Below are 26,398 nucleotides of genomic sequence, written 5' to 3'. Positions count from 1 at the left end.
AATTGTGTCATTAATAATTAAGTCATTCAGCAATAACCATTCATCAAAAACCAGATGCTGGTTCCTTTGTAACTACTCTGGCTTTTGTGCATGATCCAAGTATTACCAAACACAGAAGCACTAGACATCATACTTCATTTATCAGCTGCAGCTAGCAGCAACTTGCAGCTGTTCACAAATACCATTTCACAGTTTCATTCAGAATATTGTGTCAGAGAACTTTACATTTTAGACATATCACACTTATTTTTCCAAAGTTTTTCATTCTAGAAATGAGAACATTGACATTACCATTCATCTTTTAATGTTTTTTGTTTAATACCACACAATTTCCTGATTTCACAACATATCAAGTTGTTTTTCAACACTATTTACATTATTATCCCAGTGAACTTAAACTCATACATAATCAGTTTCTGATTATTTTCTGAAAATTCTTATAATACCTGACAAATCTTATGAATTAATGAAATAAATGTAAGTGTACAGATTGTTGCACTGATTCAGATATGGACAAATGACTCCGATGCACCACTGCTGCTCGAGTTTGCGGCTTGTGAAACATGGTACATATCTGTAAGACAAACAACAAATTGTTTGGTAAAATAACTGACTCAAGTAAGCAGGAAAGCTGCTTAATGTGAAACAACTTACATCTTCTTCCACGAAGTCGACTTATCAAATTTATTCCAGTGAAAGAGGAAACACCACCACTTGTACTCTATAGTAGAAACAAATGAGCATAATGTAAAATAAAGTGCAGGAAAATGTTTGCAGCATTTAATGTAATATTTCTGTAGCATTTAACGAGTATGTCTATCCAACTGCAGGTAGGATGCATTAATATACAAAGAAAACCTGAAATTGTTTGGGGATTTTAAAAAAAATCACTTACAGTTGTTGGATTAGAGCCGGTGCTTGGTGTTGGTAATCTCCTTGAGAGGATAGAACGGATCTACAGGCACAATCAAATTTATGTTGGTGACAAAATGAAGAGCACTCAACTACTGTGCAATTTGGGAAGTAATCAGCAGGGCAAGCAATTTAAACATTTTGACATTTTGGGAAATGTGCTCACTCAATTTTTTGTCAAGAGTTGGATAAAAAAAGACTGATCTTGAATACTCTCATGTGAGTGACCTTGGTGACCAGCCATCACCAAGAAACGGTTACAGCAAGGAACTCCCCATAAAACCACAACTGACAACGTTTAAAGGTAAGACAGCTCACACTCTTACTGTGTTTTTAAGGCAGTTAACAGACTTTGCTAAAGCTCTGTTAGAGACTCTGCATCAAGAGTTTAAGCATGTGGTTGAGTGATTAAACCCCGTATTTACAGAAGTTTAAAGAAGGGGTAAGGTTTTGTTTGTTTATAGTGTAGATAACCTGTAACAATAATCTAGCTCATCTTGTATATCACAGAACTGGTATATTACTGATATAAATATAATATCCAGAATGAGTGCACCAGTGCTATGAACTTATGCAGCAGGCAAACACCATAATTAAAATCTATTTTCTTCTCTTTCTTTCTTTTATATATTTAACTACACTAATTCTTTATCTGAATGTTGCTAAAATGCATGTGACATACACTCTAGATATCGTATGAGCTCTTTTTTTCTTCTTTTTTGTACTATTCCTATAAAATCCACATACCTTTGAATCGAATAGTGTTCCAAACACTAAGATGAAGAAACCCTGTGGAAAATCAGACATGCATGTCTTAATCATCAGTACAAAGGAACACAAAATGTTTTATCACACAAAATTACTGTCATTAAATTACAGTCTTGTGTTTCAATGGGTGCAAATACCTGTAGTGAATTGAAGAATGCAAAGGCAATATGGACTCCTTTATTTGTTGATGATACCATGGTTGCCACTCCCAAAGACCAGGTAAGTCCAAATAAAGGAGTGAGAATGATCACACATCTTACAATGACAACCAGTGTATGTTTTTCATCTGTTTGGGCAACATCTCTCACTCCTCTTCTCAGCATTTTGAACATGACCACAATTACAATTAAAATGTTGATGAAAACTATGGTCAAGGCAGGTATCACCAAGGCCAGAAGGGCCTTTGTGTCAAACCAGTTCAGCCAACAAGCATCGCGTTTCCTGATGTATCCATTCCCTGGTGCTGTGACAGCAACAGTAATAACAGCTATGATCAAAGGGCAGCCATAGCCTAAACTGAAACCAATGGCCAACATGGTTGACTTGGACATGTGTGAGAAGACCATGACTGTCCGGTAAAATAGCAGAAGGCCTGACACAAGCATCCAAAAGAATAGAGCAAGGTAGAAAAAGTGCATAAAAAATGTTGCTGTGCTACATGGTCCAAGTGGAACTTCATAATCCTCCCCTGGGTTTTCAAGGGAATTCTTTGCTACAGAGGCACCGATGATGAAGCAGATGTCAGCGATAAGCAGAGACAGGGCAGTATTAATGATGGAAACGTGACGCATGAAGGCAGTGCTATTTCTAGTTACGGCTTTCCAAACATATCCTTCAATAATGAGGCATATAACTAAGCTCGCCAGAGAGATACCGACTCCAAAATAAGTTATTATATCCAAGGCTTCTCTCAGTGACGGAGGGATGTCTATTGCCATCAGAAGTGAGAAGGAGGTGAGGTGGTTACAGTTACAGGTTACTGTGTTGTCTATGTCAGACACAAACACACACCCTTCATCATCCCAAGCACCAAGTTGATCGAAGAGTGTGAAGTTCCAGAAGACACACTGTGGGTTCAGCCTCAAGGAACTGTTCAGTTTGTTGTACTTCAGAGAGACATTTTGAATTGTTTCATTTATTCTGACAAGCACCACAGCTGCATTGATGGTATTGTCATTGACAGTTTCATTGCTGGTGGCATTGAAGAGGCTGGGATCAAAGCTGGAGTTCCGTGCTGGCATAAAATTATTAGGGGTGGAGAGGATGACAGTAGTAATAAAGACATTACTCATGTTGGTGTCTGGAATGTTTATGACGATGCTGGAGTTCAGGTCTGCCATAAAGGAGTTGTTAAATTTGGTTCTGTTGAGCAGGATCCGCTGAGTCACAATGGTAAACTCCCCAACCAAGTCACTGGAGAGAGTCTCCAATGAACCCAGTAATTTTGAGCTGGCATTGAGGGTTTGATTTGCATTCAGAACTACCCAGGACTCTCTTGCATCATCACCAATGATGACATCAACAGTGTTGAGTACATTCTGCAGATCAGGAGACATTTCAGTGTGAGGGTACAGCTTCATTAAAAGTATATTTGCTGCCATAACACATTTTTTACTAAAAGCATGGGGTTTAACATACCTGCATGACAGTTTCATCAACAGTAGTCGAAACATCTGCAATTTGGGTCACGATATGAACAACAGCTGAAATGGTTGCAGATGAATTTACAATTCCTGCTTTATTTTGCTTGACAGCCCTGCTTACATTAACCACAAATTGTGGTACTTCCTCCACCACCAAATCCTGAAAGAAAAAAACACAAAAACTAATGCATGACAAATGCAGAGTTGTTTCTTTCTGACCTCAAGAAAATGGTATTGGTAAAGCATTTATGTCTCATTACACTTTTTAAATATCAAGAGATAGGTTTAGGTACTCCAAGTCTTTCTTAATACAATACTCATACGCCAAATGTATACTGAGAAGGAATTGTCTCCTCATGAAACCACACTGTAGGAAATGGAGGACCAAATGGGTGTGTATGTTAGAGTTCTTAATGTGTATGAATACACTGTATGAATGTGTGTGTGAATGGGTGAATGTGACCTGTATTATAAAACACTAGTGGTTGATATGACTAGAAAAGCACTATTTAAGTACAGTCCATTTACCAGTCCATTTCCCTCCCCAAAATGCAGCTTTGATTGATTCAGTCCTTTCAGGATCATCTGTGAGCACAGGGTTAGTTTGTTTTTATAAGTAAATGTTACCTGTCCAGCAATAAAAATAAAAATATATAGTGGTACCTCATTTTAACCTATACACAAACAGAACTGAAAGAAAAGTAACCCAAGATGCCTAAAAAAAAAAAAAAAGCAAAATTCCATCTTTGTGTTTGCCCAGTTTATCAAGTGTGCCACTTGATTTTGCTAAATGAGACTGCTGAAGCCTCATATTAGCTTCAGCTGAACACCAAAATCCAGCACAACATTTGCTCACAACAAGGAGTGTGGATTTTTCCCCCCATTTGCTACATTGTACAATGGAGGAAATGGCTTGCCAGCCAGTATAGAGAGGAGGAACGGTCACAGCGACCAATAATTCTCTCTATGTACATATGGCATCTTCTGGAGTAAGTCTATTCTTAAACTTACAAATGTAAAGTTGAACTTTGTCACAGTTCCTACTCATTCTCTAGTTAATTTAATCAATTTAATAATAACTCTTTTGTCACTTCAGATCCTACCACAAGATCTGAGTTTTCTCAAATAAGCAAGTTTGTGTGTCACATTTTTTGTAAGAGTAAGATTGCCCTTCTTCTCTAACATATCTTCACTTTAAGGAAATAGGGTAGACTGAAAATCTATCCTTTTGGGCCATGAATGCATTAAGTTACCATGCTTTACTTACTGTGATTGAGCTACATTTTTTCCCCAATAAATAAGCAAAAGTCAAATACCCAGTGCTCGAGTCCAAGTCTGAGTCACCAAAGAAGAGTTAGAGTCAAGTCCCTATTGCCTGTGTCTGAGTCCAAGTCGTCAAGGTTGATTCTTAGCACTAACTGTTGCTGACAGTATGATATTGTTAGAGTATTGACATGGTTATCAATATCTTATGCCAAATTATTATGGCCTGTAACAAAAAAATTATAAAGAAATAAGAACAACAGTCAGAGTCATTGTCTCCTACTTCCAAGTCTGAATGCTTGTCAGTACTTGAGTCTGAATCCAAGTCTGACTCATCAGTGCTGAAGTCCAAGTCAAGTTGTGAATGCTGAAAATCAGGACTCGAGTTGGACTCAAGCACTACAACATTCTCATTAGCATGCAGGAAGCAGAGTATATCACCTACCTGTGAATCGATCAGTAATTCCTTGATGTGAGTTACAATGCAGGTGTCCATCTCCAGTTTCCACCCTCCTGTTTCCTGGCAGACTGCAGTTTTGCTCCCCTCTTGACCTTGAGCACAACCTATGCTTGATATGTCACCTACTCGCCCGGGTCCATACTGAGTATCATCACATACAGGCTCTTTAAGAGTTAAATGATCAATTAGTGAAAAATATGGTAAAAACAGCAGAAGAATAGTAATACATTTTTAAAGTTGCCCTTACTGTCTGTGAAAATGATGAGTGTCATTGTCTTTTCATAACCTTGTGGTTCATCTACCCTACATGTAAAGCGTATTTCTTGGTCCTGTGATCCGCTACAGCTTTCTATTTGGTAGTCATGCTTGATGCAGTAGTCTTCTCCATCGTTAATAGGAACTGTGAACATTTAACATTGTTGTTAATAAGATAAAGTGGCATAGATAAACTACACAGCATGGCTAGAGTAAGGAGTTTCACCATCAGTTAATTCTTACCTGAGTTTAAGACTTTGTCTTTGTCAAACCACTTGACTTTGTAGAGGCTCTGCACACAACACTTAAGTGATTTTATCAGTCCACTTTTACATTTTACATTAAGTTCACTCTGTAGTCGCACAATTGGAGCTTGTCTAATGTTAGATTCTCTTACAGTTCCCTGTTGGACAAAATCCATTACATTGCTGCTCAGAGTACATATATAAAGTCCTGCAATGAAGAGAAGCAGGTATTAATGATTGGTTTGGAATTGGTACACTATAAAATCATAAGTTAATATATAACCCTATATATTGTATAATTGCTAATAAGAGTATGACGTCTTGGCTGGCAGAGGATTATTACAAAAAAAGATGTTTTAAAAGATGTGAAAGAAGCTTTTACATGATATTCTGTTTCTATAGTATCACAATACATCTGATCTTATTCATAGTATCAATATCATGAAACATAGAACCCATTACTATTGTATTATGTGAGTTGTATGGTGATTTCTTGGTCACTGATTTCTTTTTAGTTAACAAATTCAGCTAGTTCTTACTTACCACTATCGGCAGGAATGACGTTGTTAATTTTAAGTTGAGACCCACTGTTAGAAGTAGTTATTTCCCTTCTAACACTGTCTTTAATTTTCATTCCTTTAAAGTTCCACTCAGAGATAGTAATTTTTCCCAGCTTAATAATCCCTGGAGGCTCACACATTAGCGTCATGCTTTTACCAGTATAAGTGTCTGGAATGCTCATTGGAGTTGGACCTTGGGATAAAAAACAATCAGTCAGTTAGGAATTCAGTCAAGTCAAACAAAAAGTAAAGAACTTTTTTTTTTAACTTACTATTGTATGTTGCAGAAACTGATCCAATGACTGGTGCAATAGAAAGCATTGCGTTTTTTAGTTTTTCATTTGCTTGAGCCATTTGAACGGGGTCAACTTCTGTTGTCTGAACAACAAAATCTGTAATTACGCTTCCTTTACTGTGAGAACAAACAAAAGCAAAAGCTGTGATGTCGAATGTGATATTATTCACACTTCCAAATTTTTGTTAATGCCAGAATTACCATACAATACCTGAATCTTGTCACAAAAACATTGATATATCCTATGATTTTATTATACTGCCCCCGTAACTGTGGGAGAGATATTAATGATATCAACATTTGACCACAGCTGAAAGTACAAGGTAAAATTAGGTATGGTGTTAACTGTGTACTTACCACTGACTCAATATCAGATTTAAGTTTCTTGTATTCAGAACTTTGTGGATTATTATATGCTGCTATGTATTCCTTGTCTAATTCAATTGACATTTCCACACTGACTCCTGTTTATTAAAAAAGAAAAACACGAGCAAGGCTATGAATAAACATATCAGGTTTTAGTGATGTAAGAACACAGGTAAACGACAAAATTCTAGAAAGAAACATGAGGCTCTATTTGCTATTTATTTGCAGTGCCAATGCAGATCACTGGTATAGTATGAACTGTGAAGCCATTACTCATTTAATTATATCCTTTTGAGCAATTTAATTCATATACTTTCGAGATGTCAAGTGACTGGTGGCATATAACTACTAGATAAAAGTACAAAATAAATTAATACTCAAGCTGGCACTATTGTTCATTGCAATTTAATACATAGTAGATAACTTAAAAGAATGTATTACTTTTTTGTCAGTAAAACACTACCTGTAGGTTGTGTGGGAGTAACAGTATTTCCTATGGTTGTTGAAAGGGTACTAGGTGTACTGGTGATGGTGGTGGTTACAGCTGTGGTAAGGGTTGTGGTGGAGATAGTGGTAGTAGCCATGGTCGTGGTTGTGGTGGCCATTGTGGTAGTCGTGGCAGCTGTGGTAGTCGTTGTGGTGGGGGTAATGGTGACATTTGTGGTAGTGGTTGTGGTGGGGGTAGTGGTGGCAGAAGTGGTAGTGATGGCAGACATGGTAGTAGCGATCATGGTGGGAAGAATAGTATTAGTTGTGTTAGTGGTCGCGGTTGTAGCTGAAAATAGAAAACAAAATAATTAATGTTCAGATCGCTTACTGTCCAGTTTCACTAAATTACACGGGTAAGTATTTCACATTATCTTAATTTACACACTAACTATTCTTTTATAACAAGAAAGACCACTGTAACCACTGTTTACTCATAGGAATTGAGTTGACCCAGTGGTGACCACCTATTTTAAGACTGTTAGTGTTAGCTAGTGACTGTTATCGCTTGACAGAGTTTTGGTACATGTATATCAGTTCTTTCAAAAATATAAAGACACTATGTTATCTGCTATTTGAAAGCTACTGGCAGAATTTGGGCTGAAAAAACAAAATGACACTACAATATACACTGTGGAAGCAGAAGTTGGAAGCAGACCCTTGAAAATAATTGCTCTGTGGTCAGACACAAACAAGCTGTCCTGCAAAATTCATATGTTATCCATTTATATGTGTTTAACATTTTTATACTTAACTGTTGATGAATCTACAAAGAACAATTTTGAATTTCTTATGTCAAACTGAGACATTTCTTATGTAAAACTCACACACACACACATATATATATATATATATACACATTTAATTAACACTCAATCATCACATTCATGTGGTGGCCACAGACAGCTGCTCTCTCCTTGTCCTTCCTGACAGAGTATTCCCTAGTTTTGGCATGAGTTGGTACTTGCAGCCCAATCTGGTGCACAGGTAGTCAACCTGTGCACCAGATTGACACATTCATCCATGCAGTTGTGAGAAGATTTGCTGTGTCTCCCAGCACAGTCTCAAGGGCATGGAGGAGATAACAGGAGACTGGCCATTACACGAGGAGAGCTGGACAAGGCCACTGAAAGGCATCAACTCAGAAGGAGGACCAGTCTGCTCCTTGCCTGAAGGAGCAGATACTGGTCCAGAGGCAGGAGGAGAACTCTCAGAGCCCTACAAAATGACCCCCAGGAGGCTACTGGTGTACATGTTTCTGACCAAACTGTACAGACTCCATGAGGGTGGCATGAAGGCCAGACATCCTGTAGTGTGGCCTGTGCTCATAGCCCACTCTACTGAGTCACATTATGAGTTGCTCTGATGAAATTCACACAAGTTGGATCAGCCTGTGATTTCAGTTTTATTTTGATATGATTTTGAATCCAGCCCCCAGTGGGTTGATGATTTTGGTTTCCATTGACCACTGTTACAAAATTTCAAGATTTTCAACTTGAATAATTCTTTTGTTAAGATCCATTGTGTGATTTAAGTATTTCCTTAGTTTTTTTGAGCAGTGTATGTATGTGTGTTTGTGTGTGTGTGTAGATAGATATAGAAACTGATAATGAGGATATTTAGAAAAAGGAAAGTGATGGCACTGACTTGTTACAGTTGGTGTTGTTGCAGCTGTTGTAGTAAGAGTAGGCGTTGAACCTGCAAAAAAAACCACAGAATATTGTAACCGGTATGTAGTAATATTCTTCGAGTGAGGATATAATTGGTGAAAATTTTCATCTTCATCATTCATCAATTTTTAACTAGAGGAATGCTATGTCATGCTTTGTCTAAAAACACATACTGGTAACTACAGTTCTTGGTATAATTGTGGGTGCTGTAGTGTTCAGATGTGTTGTAGCAGTCGACGTTGAATCTGCAAAGACCATTTCACAAACATATGTTACTACTAACAGCAATTTTCAAACAACAAAATGTTGGCTTGTTACAGTTATTGATGGTGTTGTGTCAGCTGTTATGACACAGTAAAATTCTGCAAGTAAAGGTGAATTGCTGAAAAATTTCAGACAAATGTTAGCAATATTAAGTGTTAGCCATCCCTTAAATCTACAACTTCACTACTAAATACAGTTGTTGGTGAAAGTGTATTATGGTGGAGTATTATGGTGTTCATGAATACATACCAGTTACAGTTGGTGTTATGTGTTATCATACAAAAGAAAAATTAACTCAGGCAAAGACTGTATTTAAACAATAATATTTTTAACATTTACATGTTCACTTGTTACAATTGTTGGTGTTGTGGTAACTGTTGTCATGTTTGCATCTGTTGTAGTAATTGCTGTTAAATCTGGAAATAGCAATTTATAATTTTGTATGTTGTACTGACGGGTAAATTTTGATATATGAGGATAAATTGCAAATATCAGGGAAATTTGGGAAAGTGATGTAAGTTTATTTAAAGCACTGACTTGCTAAAGCTGGTGTTGCGGCTGTTGTAGTGTTCATACTTGGGGGAACTGTGGGAACAGTTGTTGAATCTGGAATAAACATAATGTGTAAAATAATAATATTCAAGTGAGGATAAAATTGCTGAAATATGCTGGAAAAACCTACTGGTAACTACAGTTGGTGGTGTAGTTATGGGTGTTGTAGTGTTCAGATGTGTTGTAGCAGTAGGTGTTGAATCTGCAGAGACCATTTCATAAACATATGTTACTACTAACAATAGAAAGCAAATGATTACTTCTCAGATTACTTAGTGTACATTTCATTACATTTTTATATTGTGAGCATTATCATTTAGCATGTATTTGTCACAGTTAAGTCTAAAAGATGAAATACTAGAATATATTTCAAACAAAAGTTAATCATCACAGTGTTATCCAACTGGGGAAGGTGTGAGTATTATGTGTTCAAAAATACATACTGGTTACAGTTGGTGGTATAGTTGTGAGTGTAATGAGAGTTGAAATGTTTTTATATGTTGTAGCAAAAGGTGTTGAGTTTGCAAACAACATTGTTCCATGTTCACTCACTTGTTACAATTGTTGGTGTTGTGGTAACTGTTGTTGTGTTCATATCTGTTGTAGCAATTGTTGTTGCATCTGGAAATAGCAATTTATATCTTTGAATGCCATACTGAGAGGTAAAATTTGATATATGAGGACAAATTATATACGATTATCAGGGAAATTGGGGAAAGTCTTATAAGATTATTTAAAACACTGACTTGTCACAGCCATTGTTGGTGTTGCAGCTGTTGTTGTAGTGTTCACATTTGTTGTGGCAACAGGTGTTGAATCTGGAAAAAACACAATGTGCAAAATAATAACCTTTAAGTGAGGATAAAACTGCTGAAAATGTTCTAATAAATTTTAACTAGAGGAATGCTCTGTCATCCCTTGTCTAAAAAAAACCTACTGGTAACTACAGTTGTTGGTGTAGTTGTGGGTGTTGTAGTGTTCAGATGTGTTGTGGCAGTAGGTGTTGAATCTGCAAAGATTGTACAAACATATGTTACTTCTAACAATAGAGAGCAAAATGATTCATCCTCAGATTGCTTACCATAATTTTAATAATATTTCAATATTGTGAGAATTGTTGTTAAGCATTTATTTGTCACTATTATTGTTGGTGTTTTGTCAACTATTGTGACAAAGTAACATTTTTCAAGTAAAGATGAATTACTGGAAAGTTTCAAACAAATGTTAATCAGCAAAATATTACTCTGCTCTTTAAATCTACAACATCACTGTTGGACAACTGTATACAGTTGTTGGTGAAGGTGTGAGTATTATGGTGTGGTGCATAAATACATACTGGTTACAGTTGGTGGTGTAGTTATGAGTATTGTAATGTTTTGATATGTTGAAGCAATAGTTGTTGAATCTGCAAAAACATTATATGACCATGTGTTATTGTACAAAAGAAAAATAAACACAGGCTCATATCAAAGGCTGTATTTTAAAAAATATATTGTAAACATTGTTACATGTTCACTCACTTGTTACAATTGTTGGTGTTGTGGTAACTGTTGTCATGTTCACATCTGTTGTAGCAATTGTTGTTGCATCTGAAAATAGAAATTTATAATTTTGTATGTCATACTGAGAGGTAAAATCTGATATATGAGAACAAATTACATACAAATATCAAGGAAATTTGGGAAAGTCATATATGTTTATGTAAAGCACTGACTTGTTAAAGCTGGTGTTGGAGCTGTTGTTGTAGTGTTCATATTTGTTGTGGCAACAGGTGTTGAATCTGGAAAAAACATAATGTGCAAAGTAATAAGCTTCAAGTGAGGATAAAACTTCAGAAATTTTTCAAACAAATTTGCAACTAGGGGAATGCTCTGTCGTCCTTTGTCTAAAAAACCTACTGGTAACTACAGTTGGTGGTGTAGTTGTGAGTGTTGTAGTGTTCAGATGTGTTGTAGCAGTAGGTGTTGAATCTGCAGAGACCATTTCATAAACATATGTTACTACTAACAATAGAAAGCAAATGATTACTTCTCAGATTACTTAGTGTACTTTTCATTACATTTTTATATTTTTATATTGTGAGCATTATCATTTAGTATGTATTTGTCACAGTTAAGTCTAAAAGATGAAATACTAGAATATATTTCAAACAAAAGTTAATCATCACAGTGTTATCCAACTGGGGAAGGTGTGAGTATTATGTGTTCAAAAATACATACTGGTTACAGTTGGTGGTATAGTTGTGAGTGTAATGAGAGTTGAAATGTTTTTATATGTTGTAGCAAAAGGTGTTGAGTTTGCAAACAACATTGTTCCATGTTCACTCACTTGTTACAATTGTTGGTGTTGTGGTAACTGTTGTTGTGTTCATATCTGTTGTAGCAATTGTTGTTGCATCTGGAAATAGCAATTTATATCTTTGAATGCCATACTGAGAGGTAAAATCTGATATATGAGGAACAAATTACATACAAATATCAGCGAAATCTGGGGAAGTCATATATGTTTATGTAAAGCACTGACTTGTTAAAACTGGTGTTGGAGCTGTTGTTGTAGTGTTCATATTTGTTGTGGAAACACGTGTTGAATCTGGATTAAACACAATATGCAAAGTAGTAACTTTCAAGTGAGGATAAAACTGCTGAAAATGTTCTAATAAATTTTAACTAGAGGAATGCTCTGTTATCATTTGTCTAAAAAAACCTACTGGTAACTACAGTTGTTGGTGTAGTTGTGGGTGTTGTAGTGTTCAGATGTGTTGTGGCAGTAGGTGTTGAATCTGCAAAGATTGTACAAACATATGTTACTTCTAACAATAGAGAGCAAAATGATTCATCCTCAGATTGCTTACCATAATTTTAGTAATATTTCAATATTGTGAGAATTGTTGTTAAGCATTTATTTGTCACTATTATTGTTGGTGTTTTGTCAACTACTGTGACAAAGTAACATTTTTCAAGTAAAGATGAATTACTGGAAAGTTTCAAACAAATGTTAATCAGCAAAATATTACTCTGCTCTTTAAATCTACAACATCACTGTTGGACAACTGTATACAGTTGTTGGTGAAGGTGTGAGTATTATGGTGTTCATAAATACATACTGGTTACAGTTGGTGGTGTAGTTGTGAGTATTGTAATGTTTTGATATGTTGAAGCAATAGTTGTTGAATCTGCAAAAAACATTATATGACCATGTGTTATTGTACAAAAGAAAAATAAACACAGGCTCATATCAAAGGCTGTATTTTAAAAAATGTATTGTAAACATTGTTACATGTTCACTCACTTGTTACAATTGTTGGTGTTGTGGTAACTGTTGTCGTGTTCACATCTAGTTGTAGCAATTGTTGTTGCATCTGAAAATAGAAATTTATAATTTTGTATGTCATACTGAGAGGTAAAATCTGATATATGAGAACAAATTACATACAAATATCAAGGAAATTTGGGAAAGTCATATATGTTTATGTAAAGCACTGACTTGTTAAAGCTGGTGTTGGAGCTGTTGTTGTAGTGTTCATATTTGTTGTGGCAACAGGTGTTGAATCTGGAAAAAACATAATGTGCAAAGTAATAAGCTTCAAGTGAGGATAAAACTTCAGAAATTTTTCAAACAAATTTGCAACTAGGGGAATGCTCTGTCGTCCTTTGTCTAAAAAACCTACTGGTAACTACAGTTGGTGGTGTAGTTGTGAGTGTTGTAGTGTTCAGATGTGTTGTAGCAGTAGGTGTTGAATCTGCAGAGACCATTTCATAAACATATGTTACTACTAACAATAGAAAGCAAATGATTACTTCTCAGATTACTTAGTGTACATTTCATTACATTTTTTATATTGTGAGCATTATCATTTAGTATGTATTTGTCACAGTTAAGTCTAAAAGATGAAATACTAGAATATATTTCAAACAAAAGTTAATCATCACAGTGTTATCCAACTGGGGAAGGTGTGAGTATTATGTGTTCAAAAATACATACTGGTTACAGTTGGTGGTATAGTTGTGAGTGTAATGAGAGTTGAAATGTTTTTATATGTTGTAGCAAAAGGTGTTGAGTTTGCAAACAACATTGTTCCATGTTCACTCACTTGTTACAATTGTTGGTGTTGTGGTAACTGTTGTTGTGTTCATATCTGTTGTAGCAATTGTTGTTGCATCTGGAAATAGCAATTTATATCTTTGTATGTCATACTGAGAGGTAAAATTTGATATATGAGGACAAATTACATACAAATATCAGGGAAAATTGGGGAAAGTCTTATAAGATTATTTAAAACACTGACTTGTCACAGCCATTGTTGGTGTTGCAGCTGTTGTTGTAGTGTTCACATTTGTTGTGGCAACAGGTGTTGAATCTGGATTAAACACAATGTGCAAAATAATAACCTTTAAGTGAGGATAAAACTGCTGAAAATGTTCAAGCAAATTTTAACTAGAGGAATGCTCTGTCATCCCTTGTCTAAAAAAAACCTACTGGTAACTACAGTTGTTGGTGTAGTTGTGGGTGTTGTAGTGTTCAGATGTGTTGTGGCAGTAGGTGTTGAATCTGCAAAGATTGTACAAACATATGTTACTTCTAACAATAGAGAGCAAAATGATTCATCCTCAGATTGCTTACCATAATTTTAATAATATTTCAATATTGTGAGAATTGTTTTTAAGCATTTATTTGTCACTATTATTGTTGGTGTTTTGTCAACTACTGTGACAAAGTAACATTTTTCAAGTAAAGATGAATTACTGGAAAGTTTCAAACAAATGTTAATCAGCAAAATATTACTCTGCTCTTTAAATCTACAACATCACTGTTGGACAACTGTATACAGTTGTTGGTGAAGGTGTGAGTATTATGGTGTTCATAAATACATACTGGTTACAGTTGGTGGTGTAGTTGTGAGTATTGTAATGTTTTGATATGTTGAAGCAATAGTTGTTGAATCTGCAAAAACATTATATGACCATGTGTTATTGTACAAAAGAAAAAAAACACAGGCTCATATCAAAGGCTGTATTTTAAAAAATGTATTGTAAACATTGTTACATGTTCACTCACTTGTTACAATTGTTGGTGTTGTGGTAACTGTTGTCGTGTTCACATCTGTTGTAGTAATTGTTGTTGCATCTGAAAATAGAAATTTATAATTTTGTATGTCATACTGAGAGGTAAAATCTGATATATGAGAACAAATTACATACAAATATCAAGGAAATTTGGGAAAGTCATATATGTTTATGTAAAGCACTGACTTGTTAAAGCTGGTGTTGGAGCTGTTGTTGTAGTGTTCATATTTGTTGTGGCAACAGGTGTTGAATCTGGAAAAATTATAATGTGAAAAGTAATAAGCTTCAAGTGAGGATAAAACTTCAGAAATTTTTCAAACAAATTTGCAACTAGGGGAATGCTCTGTTGTCCTTTGTCTAAAAAACCTACTGGTAACTACAGTTGGTGGTGTAGTTGTGAGTGTTGTAGTGTTCAGATGTGTTGTAGCAGTAGGTGTTGAATCTGCAGAGACCATTTCATAAACATATGTTACTACTAACAATAGAATGCAAATGATTACTTCTCAGATTACTTAGTGTACTTTTCATTACATTTTTATATTGTGAGCATTATCATTTAGCATGTATTTGTCACAGTTAAGTCTAAAAGATGAAATACTAGAATATATTTCAAACAAAAGTTAATCATCACAGTGTTATCCAACTGGGGAAGGTGTGAGTATTATGTGTTCAAAAATACATACTGGTTACAGTTGGTGGTATAGTTGTGAGTGTAATGAGAGTTGAAATGTTTTTATATGTTGTAGCAATAGGTGTTGAGTTTGCAAACAACATTGTTTGACCATGTGTTATTGTTGGTGTTGTGGTAACTGTTGTTGTGTTCACATCTGCTGTAGCAATTGTTGTTAAATCTGGAAATAGCAATTTATATCTTTGAATGTCATACTGAGAGGTAAAATCTGATATATGAGAACAAATTACATACAATATCATTACAATTACAATATCAGGGAAATCTGGGAAAGTCATGTATGTTTATATAAAGGACTGACTTGTTAAAACTGGTGTTGGAGCTGTTGTTGTAGTGTTCATATTTGTTGTGGCAACACGTGTTGAATCTGGATTAAACACAATATGCAAAGTAGTAACTTTCAAGTGAGGATAAAACTGCTGAAAATGTTCTAATAAATTTTAACTAGAGGAATGCTCTGTTATCATTTGTCTAAAAAAAACCTACTGGTAACTACAGTTGTTGGTGTAGTTGTGGGTGTTGTAGTGTTCAGATGTGTTGTGGCAGTAGGTGTTGAATCTGCAAAGATTGTACAAACATATGTTACTTCTAACAATAGAGAGCAAAATGATTCATCCTCAGATTGCTTACCATAATTTTAATAATATTTCAATATTGTGAGAATTGTTGTTAAGCATTTATTTGTCACTATTATTGTTGGTGTTTTGTCAACTACTGTGACAAAGTAACATTTTTCAAGTAAAGATGAATTACTGGAAAGTTTCAAACAAATGTTAATCAGCAAAATATTACTCTGCTCTTTAAATCTACACATCACTGTTGGACAACTGTATACAGTTGTTGGTGAAGGTGTGAGTATTATGGTGTTCATAAATACATACTGGTTACAGTTGGTGGTGTAGTTGTGAGTATTGTAATGTTTTGATATGTTGAAGCAATAGTTGTTGAATCTGCAAAAACATTATATGACCATGTGTTATTGTACAAAAGAAAAATAAACACAGGCTCATATCAAAGGCTGTATTTTAAAAAATGTATTGTAAACATTGTTACATGTTCACTCACTTGTTACAATTGTTGGTGTTGTGGTAACTGTTGTCGTGTTCACATCTATTGTAGCAATTGTTGTTGCATCTGAAAATAGAAATTTATAATTTTGTATGTCATACTGAGAGGTAAAATCTGATATATGAGAACAAATTACATACAAATATCAAGGAAATTTGGGAAAGTCATATATGTTTATGTAAAGCACTGACTTGTTAAAGCTGGTGTTGGAGCTGTTGTTGTAGTGTTCATATTTGTTGTGGCAACAGGTGTTGAATCTGGAAAAAACATAATGTGCAAAGTAATAAGCTTCAAGTGAGGATAAAACTTCAGAAATTTTTCAAACAAATTTGCAACTAGAGGAATGCTCTGTCGTCCTTTGTCTAAAAAACCTACTGGTAACTACAGTTGGTGGTGTAGTTATGGGTGTTGTAGTGTTCAGATGTGTTGTAGCAGTAGGTGTTGAATCTGCAGAGACCATTTCATAAACATATGTTACTACTAACAATAGAAAGCAAATGATTACTTCTCAGATTACTTAGTGTACATTTCATTACATTTTTATATTGTGAGCATTATCATTTAGCATGTATTTGTCACAGTTAAGTCTAAAAGATGAAATACTAGAATATATTTCAAACAAAAGCTAATCATCACAGTGTTATCCAACTGGGGAAGGTGTGAGTATTATGTGTTCAAAAATACATACTGGTTACAGTTGGTGGTATAGTTGTGAGTGTAATGAGAGTTGAAATGTTTTTATATGTTGTAGCAAAAGGTGTTGAGTTTGCAAACAACATTGTTTGACCATGTGTTATTGTACAAAAGGAAAATAAATACAGGCTCAAATCAAAGACTGTATTTTAAAAAATATATTGTCAACATTGTTACATGTTCACTCACTTGTTACAATTGTTGGTGTTGTGGTAACTGTTGTCGTGTTCACATCTGTTGTAGCAATTGTTGTTGCATCTGAAAATAGAAATTTATAATTTTGTATGTCATACTGAGAGGTAAAATCTGATATATGAAAACAAATTACATACAAATATCAAGGAAATTTGGGAAAGTCATATAAGATTATTTAAAACACTGACTTGTCACAGCCGTTGTTGGTGTTGGAGCTGTTGTTGTAGTGTTCACATTTGTTGTGGCAACAGGTGTTGAATCTGGAAAAAACACAATGTGCAAAATAATAACCTTTAAGTGAGGATAAAACTGCTGAAAATGTTCAAGTAAATTTTAACTAGAGGAATGCTCTGTTATCCCTTGCCTAAAAAGACCCCCCAAATGGACCGAGCCTGCTTAGATCGATCTGCATGTGTGTGAACTGTATATGCTGTAAATAGTTGCCTAAGAGCAGTTCAGGTAACTGTAGGGGTAAGAAGCCTTTTTGGTAGTTCCCGTTTTCTCCTGTTTATGTTAGGGAGTTAGGTAAGATCCCTGTATTTATGTTTGTTTTCTTTCACTGGTCCAGGTAAGGTAGGAAAACTCTTAATAGTTTCTTTTATTTATTATTTTGGCCGTGATCACCCCGATGCAAAATTTACCTGTGTAAATAATAAATCAGTGGTGTTTTGGTTGAAACTCAGTTGTGGCACTGGTCATTATTGGGAACTGGGGAAAAGGGAAAGTCATGTTTTATGCTGCGCTCCTGTTTCCCCTAGGTCGGGGATAACAAGTATATAGAGCTATTCAAGTCTATATGTTACTTACTATAAGTGAGTTTTTAGCACTTACTTGTTACAAATGTTGTTATTGTAGTGTTTAAAACTGCTGTAGCAATATGTGTTGAATCTGAAAAGAACATTTTAAAATGATCAAAAATGTTATATAATGTTACAGAATTTTATAATTGACATCGTCAATGTCATACTATCATCAAGATAAACATCCCCTATTTTAAAAACTTACTGGTAACTGCAGTTGTTGGTACAGCTGTAGGTATAGTACTGTTGTCTGTCAAATCTAGAATGATGATATATTTAATTGACACATACTCTGTTTTTGTGGTATAATTTCTAGAAATACAAAGCTAAATTTACAGAGTTATTTTTAACAGTGGTTGCAATAGATGTTATTCCTGTAAGGATTACTTCACAATTACCTTTTTAACATAACTGAGATTTTAACAGTATCTTGCATTTTGCAGTTATTTATCCAGTGTTTTCAATAGTAATATCTTTTTTCAATCTGTGATTTATTGAGAATTTTTTTGAGTCTGCAAATTTTTTATTATTATATGACCATACATTATTGTAATAAAGAAAAAAAAAATCCGGCCCAAATCAGTGACTGTGTGTTTTAACATGTTTACTTGTTACTTTTGTATGTCAAACTGAAAAATCTTATAAATCTTATATATGATAATATGAATGATAGACAAATGTTAAGGAAATTTGTTAAAGTGGTGTAAGATTATTTTAAAGCACTGACTTGTTATAATTGCTGTTGGTGTTGGTGTTGCAGTTGCAGTAGTGTTCATTTCTGTTATGGTGACAGCTGTTGAATCTGGAATAAAAGACATAATGCTCAGCAATAGGTGTTGAATTTGCAAAAACCATTATATGAACATATGTAAATCCTGACGATAGAAGACAAAATTATTAATGCTCAAATCACTTTCTGTAAAGTTTTAGAAACATATGTCATAAACCTGAACTTAAACACTAAGTACTTGGTTATAACAGGGAAGGACATTGTAGGGTTCAGATGTGTGGTTGGAACAGCAACATTTTTGATCATGTATTACTGCAGACAAATAAAAACAACAGTTTTACATTCATTTAATTATTTTTTATATTCCTATTGACCATAACAAAGATCATCTTCTAATTATGTATATTTTTGGCTCTTACTTGTTATAATTGTCATGGGTGTTGTGGAAACCTCTGTTGTGATCACAGCTGTTGATGAATCTGAAAAGACAGTTTTAGAACAATGTATGTTAAACTGAAATACAAAATCTGAATTGTACATATATTTGAACAAAAGTAAGAGTTAGACCATCCTCTTATTCTAAAAACCTGTTGGTAAATACAGTTGCTGGCATCTTTAGTCAACTTGCAACAAGGAGCTGTAAGAATTATTTCATTTGATACAAATGCAAGTGCTATTGCTGAAAATGTCCATTTTCAATGATGTTGAATCTGCAAAGACCATTTCACATACACAATATATGTTACTACTAATGATAAAAAAAATGATACATCCTCAGATTACTTAGTGTATTTTTCACTATATTTGTATATTGTGTTGAGTCTGCAAAAAACATTATATGGCCATGTGTTACTTTACAAAAGAAAAACAAATTGGGGTCAAACAAATGACATTACATTTTTGCATATTCACTTACTTGTTACAACTGGCGTTGTCATGTTCACATCTGTTGTTGAATCTGAAGAATGATTTATAATTATGTCAGACTGAGAGGTAAAATCTGTTATATGAGGATAAATTACAGACAAATTTGTGAAAAAGAAAAGCAATGTAGGATTATTTGAAAGTGCTGACTTGTTATAATTGGTGTCGGTGTTGCAGCTGTTGTAGTGTTCATATCTTGTGTGGCAGGTGTTGAATCTATAAAACAGACATAATGGACATGATGTATATACTGTAAGTGTTGAATTTGCAAAGACCATTTTACAAATATATATAAACACTGACACAACCAAATGATTTGTGCTTATAATTGTACTAGCAACAGGTGTTGTATCTGAAAGAGCAGTGCTACATATAGTAACTGCTTTGTACCAAGGAATGACACTGTGTCATTCTTAGTGTAGTTGCAGATGTAGTGTTAATTTCTGTTGTGGCAGTGAGTTTTGACTCTGCAGAGACCATTTTACTATAATATCTTTATGCCGACAGTGAAATAAATGAAGTTGTTCAAGCCCAGATGACTTACTGTGATTGTCACTATAGTCTTATATTGTAACAGCTACTGTTTGTTGCTGTTACTTCAATAGAATTTTATTATTATTATTTAAGATTTAAAAAATATCTTATTTTGAAAAAAACGTACTGGTAGCTGCAGTTCTTAATGCAGCTGTAGGTATACTGCTATTCACCGTTGTATCTAGAACGATAATAACATTTACTTAACAAACTTTTTGGGGTGTAATATCTTGAAATACAAGGGGGGTTATAACAAAGCGAGTTATTTTTGAACAGTAGTTATTTGAGTAGCTGTGGGTGCTGTAGTGTTCAGATGTAGCAATAGGTGTTGTGTCTGTAAAGATGACTACAATCACTACAGTACAACCTTATTAATGTTATGTGAGGTTTTAACATTATATTGTATGTAAAGATTTTTTTTTTTTTTTTTAATCTTTTTGTTGCGGATGATTAATCCACCCACTTATTTTAAAGTATTTACTTGTTACAGTTGTGGGTGGTGGTGTAGCTGTAGTGGTATTTAAATCTGGTGTAGAAAAAGTTGAGTCTAAAGAGAACATTATACAGTTATTTATCCATTATTTCAAAGGTAATATCCTTCAAATTGTGATTTATTGAGAGAGTTCAAACAAATGTTAAACAAAGGACTATTAACCATCCCTGCCATCCCTTATTCATGAGTTCACTGGTTACAGTTCGTGACATAATTGTGGGTGTTGTAATGTTTAGATCTGTCATGGCAACATAAGTCGTGTCTGTAAAGAATATTTGTAGTAATGTCCTAAAGAGTTAGTGCAACATGTTTCAAGCCCAGATCATTCACCGTGTACCTGTTTGACATATAGTAATAAACCTTAAAAACTAACAGCTTAATAATGAGATGTAGTAAAAAGTAGGACACTCGTCACAAATGTCATTGAGGAGCTATTACTAACTGTAATAGTTAGAGTACACATGTTTTACACAATACCCTCATTTAAAATAAGGATGAAGAATTCTCATCATTTTTATATGTATACTTGTAATAGTTGTTAGTGTTGCTACAGCTATTGCAGTGTTCTCATCTATTGTAGTAACAGGTGTTGAATCTGAAAAAACTAAACTACTAATGACTCATTTCTAAATACTTATTGGTTTGTTGAGTTATTGATGTAGTTGTAGTAGTGTTCAGGTTTGTCATATTAACAGGTGTAGTGTCTGTAAGAAAATGTACAATCGTGTTTTGATTGACAATACAAAACAACAAAAACCCTGAAGCTTAAAACACTCATTGTGAGGTTTTATCATTTCAGGCATACACCAATGTTACGGCAGTGAATGTCATTACAAGCAACTGCTTGTTACAATTGCTGATGGTATTGATGGTACGACTGTCGTAGTGCATTATTATTTTTTTGTGTTTTCACATATTAAATATCTTTTGAAGTCTTACTTGGTGATGGTGGAGTTGTGGTTGTAAAAGGACAAGCTGTAAAGTCTGCAAGCAAGAAGAGAGCAGGAGAGAAGAATGGACTTGAATATAACATTTAGAAAAGTGTGGTCAACTCACATTTGAGTACAGGACATTGCAGGGTAATTATGCATTCTCAAGAACAGATAGCACTATTTCTAAAGGTTTACTTCTGACTGATGAAAAGATCACAGATTGTCACAGTACAAGATTAGTCAACGATCCCAAAATCAGATGATAATTGGGAAAGGTGTCTGAAAACTGATTTTAAGCTTATCGCTTTGGAAATCGTTAAACAGATTAATCCTTTAAGTCTGATTGACTTTAAGATACACAATATGTTATGATGTTTCCTGCAATTAAGTTAAGTAACTCAATTGAAAACTATGTTTTCTATATTTATTTAACATAGTATACAAAAAATCTTCTGTCAGGAGTGATATTTAGTAAAACAAAACAACAACAAAGAACGCGTCAGGACCACAACAACGATTTCTCTGTTTACAGGCCTTGACTCCCTTATAAAGCAATATATTTGATTAAAAGCGCTTACTGTATTGGTCAACAGACTGGCAGTACTGTCCATCAGGAGGAATGGCATTGATGCATCCACATGTGTTATTTGTGATGTTGTCACAAGACCCATACATTAAACACTGGCCACATGACCAACGATACTGGTCCTCACATCTGCACTGGAAACCGCCGCTGTTCGGATAGCAAACTGAAAGAAATATGTACTTATGAGGAATTGTGTCTAAGGCACTTAATATACATACAATGGTAAAAAGAAAATGCTGCATTATTCAGTATTCTTTATAGTGACATCAAATGTGCAAATACTTATGAAGGTAATTTGAACGTATTTGTCTATGCTGATAAACCTACTGAGGAATATCACCTAACTCTGCAGCTTGTTCCATCTCTTTTGCTTTTCATTCTCTTTTAGCACGGTTTGCTTCAGTGTCAATTAGCCTAAAGTGCATGTTGTGACTTGTCATAGCCAGTAGGTGTCACTAACAATATCAAATGTTTGCTCCAAGTATACTTATGTTTTTTTTATATCATTTTGTTCAACCAAGATGAAAAAATCCTACCTGTAGAAATGTTGATGTCAGAGAGTTGTATTTGGTCACCGATGTTGATGGGATAACTGATGTTTCTCAGAATAGTCTTCAGTCGTTCTATCTGTGCAACATCTGTGATGTTCAGCTCAATAGAAATGAGATATTCATAGACAACTGGAGAAGCTGCAGAGACAGAAAAAGGCAACACATCATTTCTGATCTGTGCTGTGACTTTTATATTATGTTTCTGATCAGTGTTGCCTTCACAGACTTACATGTTGGTGTTGGAGAGGGTGTTGTAACAGGACAAGTTGTAGAGTCTGTAAAGAAAAAGAGAGAGAAAAGAAGCTACTGAATAAGTTCAAATGTAGCCATAAACAATTCTACTTGTTCATCTTGTAATATTTCAGAAAAGGCGAAAACATTCCAAATAATCTCATCACAATAATAATTTATTTCACAGGCCTTGACTCCCTTATAAAGCAATATATTTGATTAAAAGCGCTTACTGTATTGGTCAACAGACTGGCAGTACTGTCCATCAGGAGGAATGGCATTGATGCATCCACATGTGTTATTTGTGATGTTGTCACAAGACCCATACATTAAACACTGGCCACATGACCAACGATACTGGTCCTCACATCTGCACTGGAAACCGCCGCTGTTCGGATAGCAAACTGAAAGAAATATGTACTTATGAGGAATTGTGTCTAAGGCACTTAATATACATACAATGGTAAAAAGAAAATGCTGCATTATTCAGTATTCTTTATAGTGACATCAAATGTGCAAATACTTATGAAGGTAATTTGAACGTATTTGTCTATGCTGATAAACCTACTGAGGAATATCACCTAACTCTGCAGCTTGTTCCATCTCTTTTGCTTTTCATTCTCTTTTAGCACGGTTTGCTTCAGTGTCAATTAGCCTAAAGTGCATGTTGTGACTTGTCATAGCCAGTAGGTGTCACTAACAATATCAAATGTTTGCTCCAAGTATACTTATGTTTTTTTTATATCATTTGGTTCAACCAAGATGAAAAAATCCTACCTGTAGAAATGTTGATGTCAGAGAGTTGTATTTGGTCACCGATGTTGATGGGATAACTGATGTTTCTCAGAATAGTCTTCAGTCGTTCTATCTGTGCAACATCTGTGATGTTCAGCTCAATAGAAATGAGATATTCATAGACAACTGGAGAAGCTGCAGAGACAGAAAAAGGCAACACATCATTTCTGATCTGTGCTGTGACTTTTATATTATGTTTCTGATCAGTGTTGCCTTCACAGACTTACATGTTGGTGTTGGAGAGGGTGTTGTAACAGGACAAGTTGTAGAGTCTGTAAAGAAAAAGAGAGAGAAAAGAAGCTACTGAATAAGTTCAAATGTAGCCATAAACAATTCTACTTGTTCATCTTGTAATATTTCAGAAAAGGCGAAAACTATTCCAAATAATCTCATCACAATAATAATTTATTTCACAGGCCTTGACTCCCTTATAAAGCAATATATTTGATTAAAAGCGCTTACTGTATTGGTCAACAGACTGGCAGTACTGTCCCATCAGGAGGAATGGCATTGATGCATCCACATGTGTTATTTGTGATGTTGTCACAAGACCCATACATTAAACACTGGCCACATGACCAACGATACTGGTCCTCACATCTGCACTGGAAACCGCCGCTGTTCGGATAGCAAACTGAAAGAAATATGTACTTATGAGGAATTGTGTCTAAGGCACTTAATATACATACAATGGTAAAAAGAAAATGCTGCATTATTCAGTATTCTTTATAGTGACATCAAATGTGCAAATACTTATGAAGGTAATTTGAACGTATTTGTCTATGCTGATAAACCTACTGAGGAATATCACCTAACTCTGCAGCTTGTTCCATTTCTTTTGCTTTTCATTCTCTTTTAGCACGGTTTGCTTCAGTGTCAATTAGCCTAAAAGTGCATGTTGTGACTTGTCATAGCCAGTAGGTGTCACTAACAATATCAAATGTTTGCTCCAAGTATACTTATGTTTTTTTTATATCATTTTGTTCAAACCAAGATGAAAAAATCCTACCTGTAGAAATGTTGATGTCAGAGAGTTGTATTTGGTCACCGATGTTGATGGGATAACTGATGTTTCTCAGAATAGTCTTCAGTCGTTCTATCTGTGGCAACATCTGTGATGTTCAGCTCAATAGAAATGAGATATTCATAGACAACTGGAGAAGCTGCAGAGACAAAAAGGCAACACATCATTTCTGATCTGTGCTGTGACTTTTATATTATGTTTCTGATCAGTGTTGCCTTCACAGACTTACATGTTGGTGTTGGAGAGGGTGTTGTAACAGGACAAGTTGTAGAGTCTGTAAAGAAAAAGAGAGAGAAAAGAAGCTACTGAATAAGTTCAAATGTAGCCATAAACAATTCTACTTGTTCATCTTGTAATATTTCAGAAAAGGCGAAAATATTCCAAATAATCTCATCACAATAATAATTTATTTCACAGGCCTTGACTCCCTTATAAAGCAATATATTTGATTAAAAGCGCTTACTGTATTGGTCAACAGACTGGCAGTACTGTCCATCAGGAGGAATGGCATTGATGCATCCACATGTGTTATTTGTGATGTTGTCACAAGACCCATACATTAAACACTGGCCACATGACCAACGATACTGGTCCTCACATCTGCACTGGAAACCGCCGCTGTTCGGATAGCAAACTGAAAGAAATATGTACTTATGAGGAATTGTGTCTAAGGCACTTAATATACATACAATGGTAAAAGAAAATGCTGCATTATTCAGTATTCTTTATAGTGACATCAAATGTGCAAATACTTATGAAGGTAATTTGAACGTATTTGTCTATGCTGATAAACCTACTGAGGAATATCACCTAACTCTGCAGCTTGTTCCATCTCTTTTGCTTTTCATTCTCTTTTAGCACGGTTTGCTTCAGTGTCAATTAGCCTAAAGTGCATGTTGTGACTTGTCATAGCCAGTAGGTGTCACTAACAATATCAAATGTTTGCTCTACAAGTATACTTATGTTTTTTTATATCATTTTGTTCAACCAAGATGAAAAAATCCTACCTGTAGAAATGTTGATGTCAGAGAGTTGTATTTGGTCACCGATGTTGATGGGATAACTGATGTTTCTCAGAATAGTCTTCAGTCGTTCTATCTGTGCAACATCTGTGATGTTCAGCTCAATAGAAATGAGATATTCATAGACAACTGGAGAAGCTGCAGAGACAGAAAAAGGCAACACATCATTTCTGATCTGTGCTGTGACTTTTATATTATGTTTCTGATCAGTGTTGCCTTCACAGACTTACATGTTGGTGTTGGAGAGGGTGTTGTAACAGGACAAGTTGTAGAGTCTGTAAAGAAAAAGAGAGAGAAAAGAAGCTACTGAATAAGTTCAAATGTAGC

At 34.8% G+C, this 26,398-nt stretch overlaps 1 protein-coding gene across 1 annotated transcript; it reads right to left on the bottom strand.

The window, feature by feature from the left end:
• Window positions 1-293: 293 nt before the first annotated feature.
• Window positions 294-23,631, bottom strand: LOC108901811 (mucin-17). The gene is made up of 52 exons (XM_051068492.1): window positions 23,464-23,631; window positions 21,870-21,914; window positions 20,054-20,119; window positions 19,896-19,937; window positions 19,399-19,458; window positions 18,977-19,051; window positions 18,455-18,508; window positions 18,281-18,337; window positions 17,638-17,709; window positions 17,444-17,512; window positions 16,937-17,008; window positions 16,753-16,818; window positions 16,559-16,627; window positions 16,375-16,443; window positions 15,980-16,051; window positions 15,795-15,860; window positions 15,173-15,244; window positions 14,989-15,054; window positions 14,795-14,863; window positions 14,612-14,680; window positions 14,216-14,287; window positions 14,025-14,096; window positions 13,830-13,898; window positions 12,843-12,911; window positions 12,447-12,518; window positions 12,263-12,328; window positions 12,068-12,136; window positions 11,638-11,709; window positions 11,454-11,519; window positions 11,260-11,328; window positions 11,076-11,144; window positions 10,677-10,748; window positions 10,486-10,557; window positions 10,292-10,360; window positions 9,870-9,941; window positions 9,725-9,772; window positions 9,097-9,168; window positions 8,901-8,951; window positions 7,231-7,542; window positions 6,759-6,865; window positions 6,613-6,671; window positions 6,379-6,518; window positions 6,090-6,299; window positions 5,545-5,754; window positions 5,294-5,446; window positions 5,032-5,210; window positions 3,319-3,483; window positions 1,818-3,218; window positions 1,660-1,701; window positions 896-955; window positions 655-721; window positions 294-574 (listed from the first exon to the last, which is right to left on the bottom strand). Exons 1-52 carry the CDS (start codon window positions 23,558-23,560, stop codon window positions 504-506), a joined length of 5,724 nt encoding a protein of 1,907 aa, XP_050924449.1. The 5' UTR covers window positions 23,561-23,631; the 3' UTR covers window positions 294-503.
• Between the last annotated feature and the right edge of the window lie 2,767 nt (window positions 23,632-26,398).

Source organism: Lates calcarifer, unplaced genomic scaffold, assembly GCF_001640805.2.
Source record: "Lates calcarifer isolate ASB-BC8 unplaced genomic scaffold, TLL_Latcal_v3 _unitig_4671_quiver_767, whole genome shotgun sequence".
NCBI classification, from domain to species: Eukaryota; Metazoa; Chordata; class Actinopteri; family Centropomidae; genus Lates; species Lates calcarifer.
Note: the sequence above shows the minus strand (reverse complement) of the source record. Positions and strands in the feature narration are given on the sequence as shown.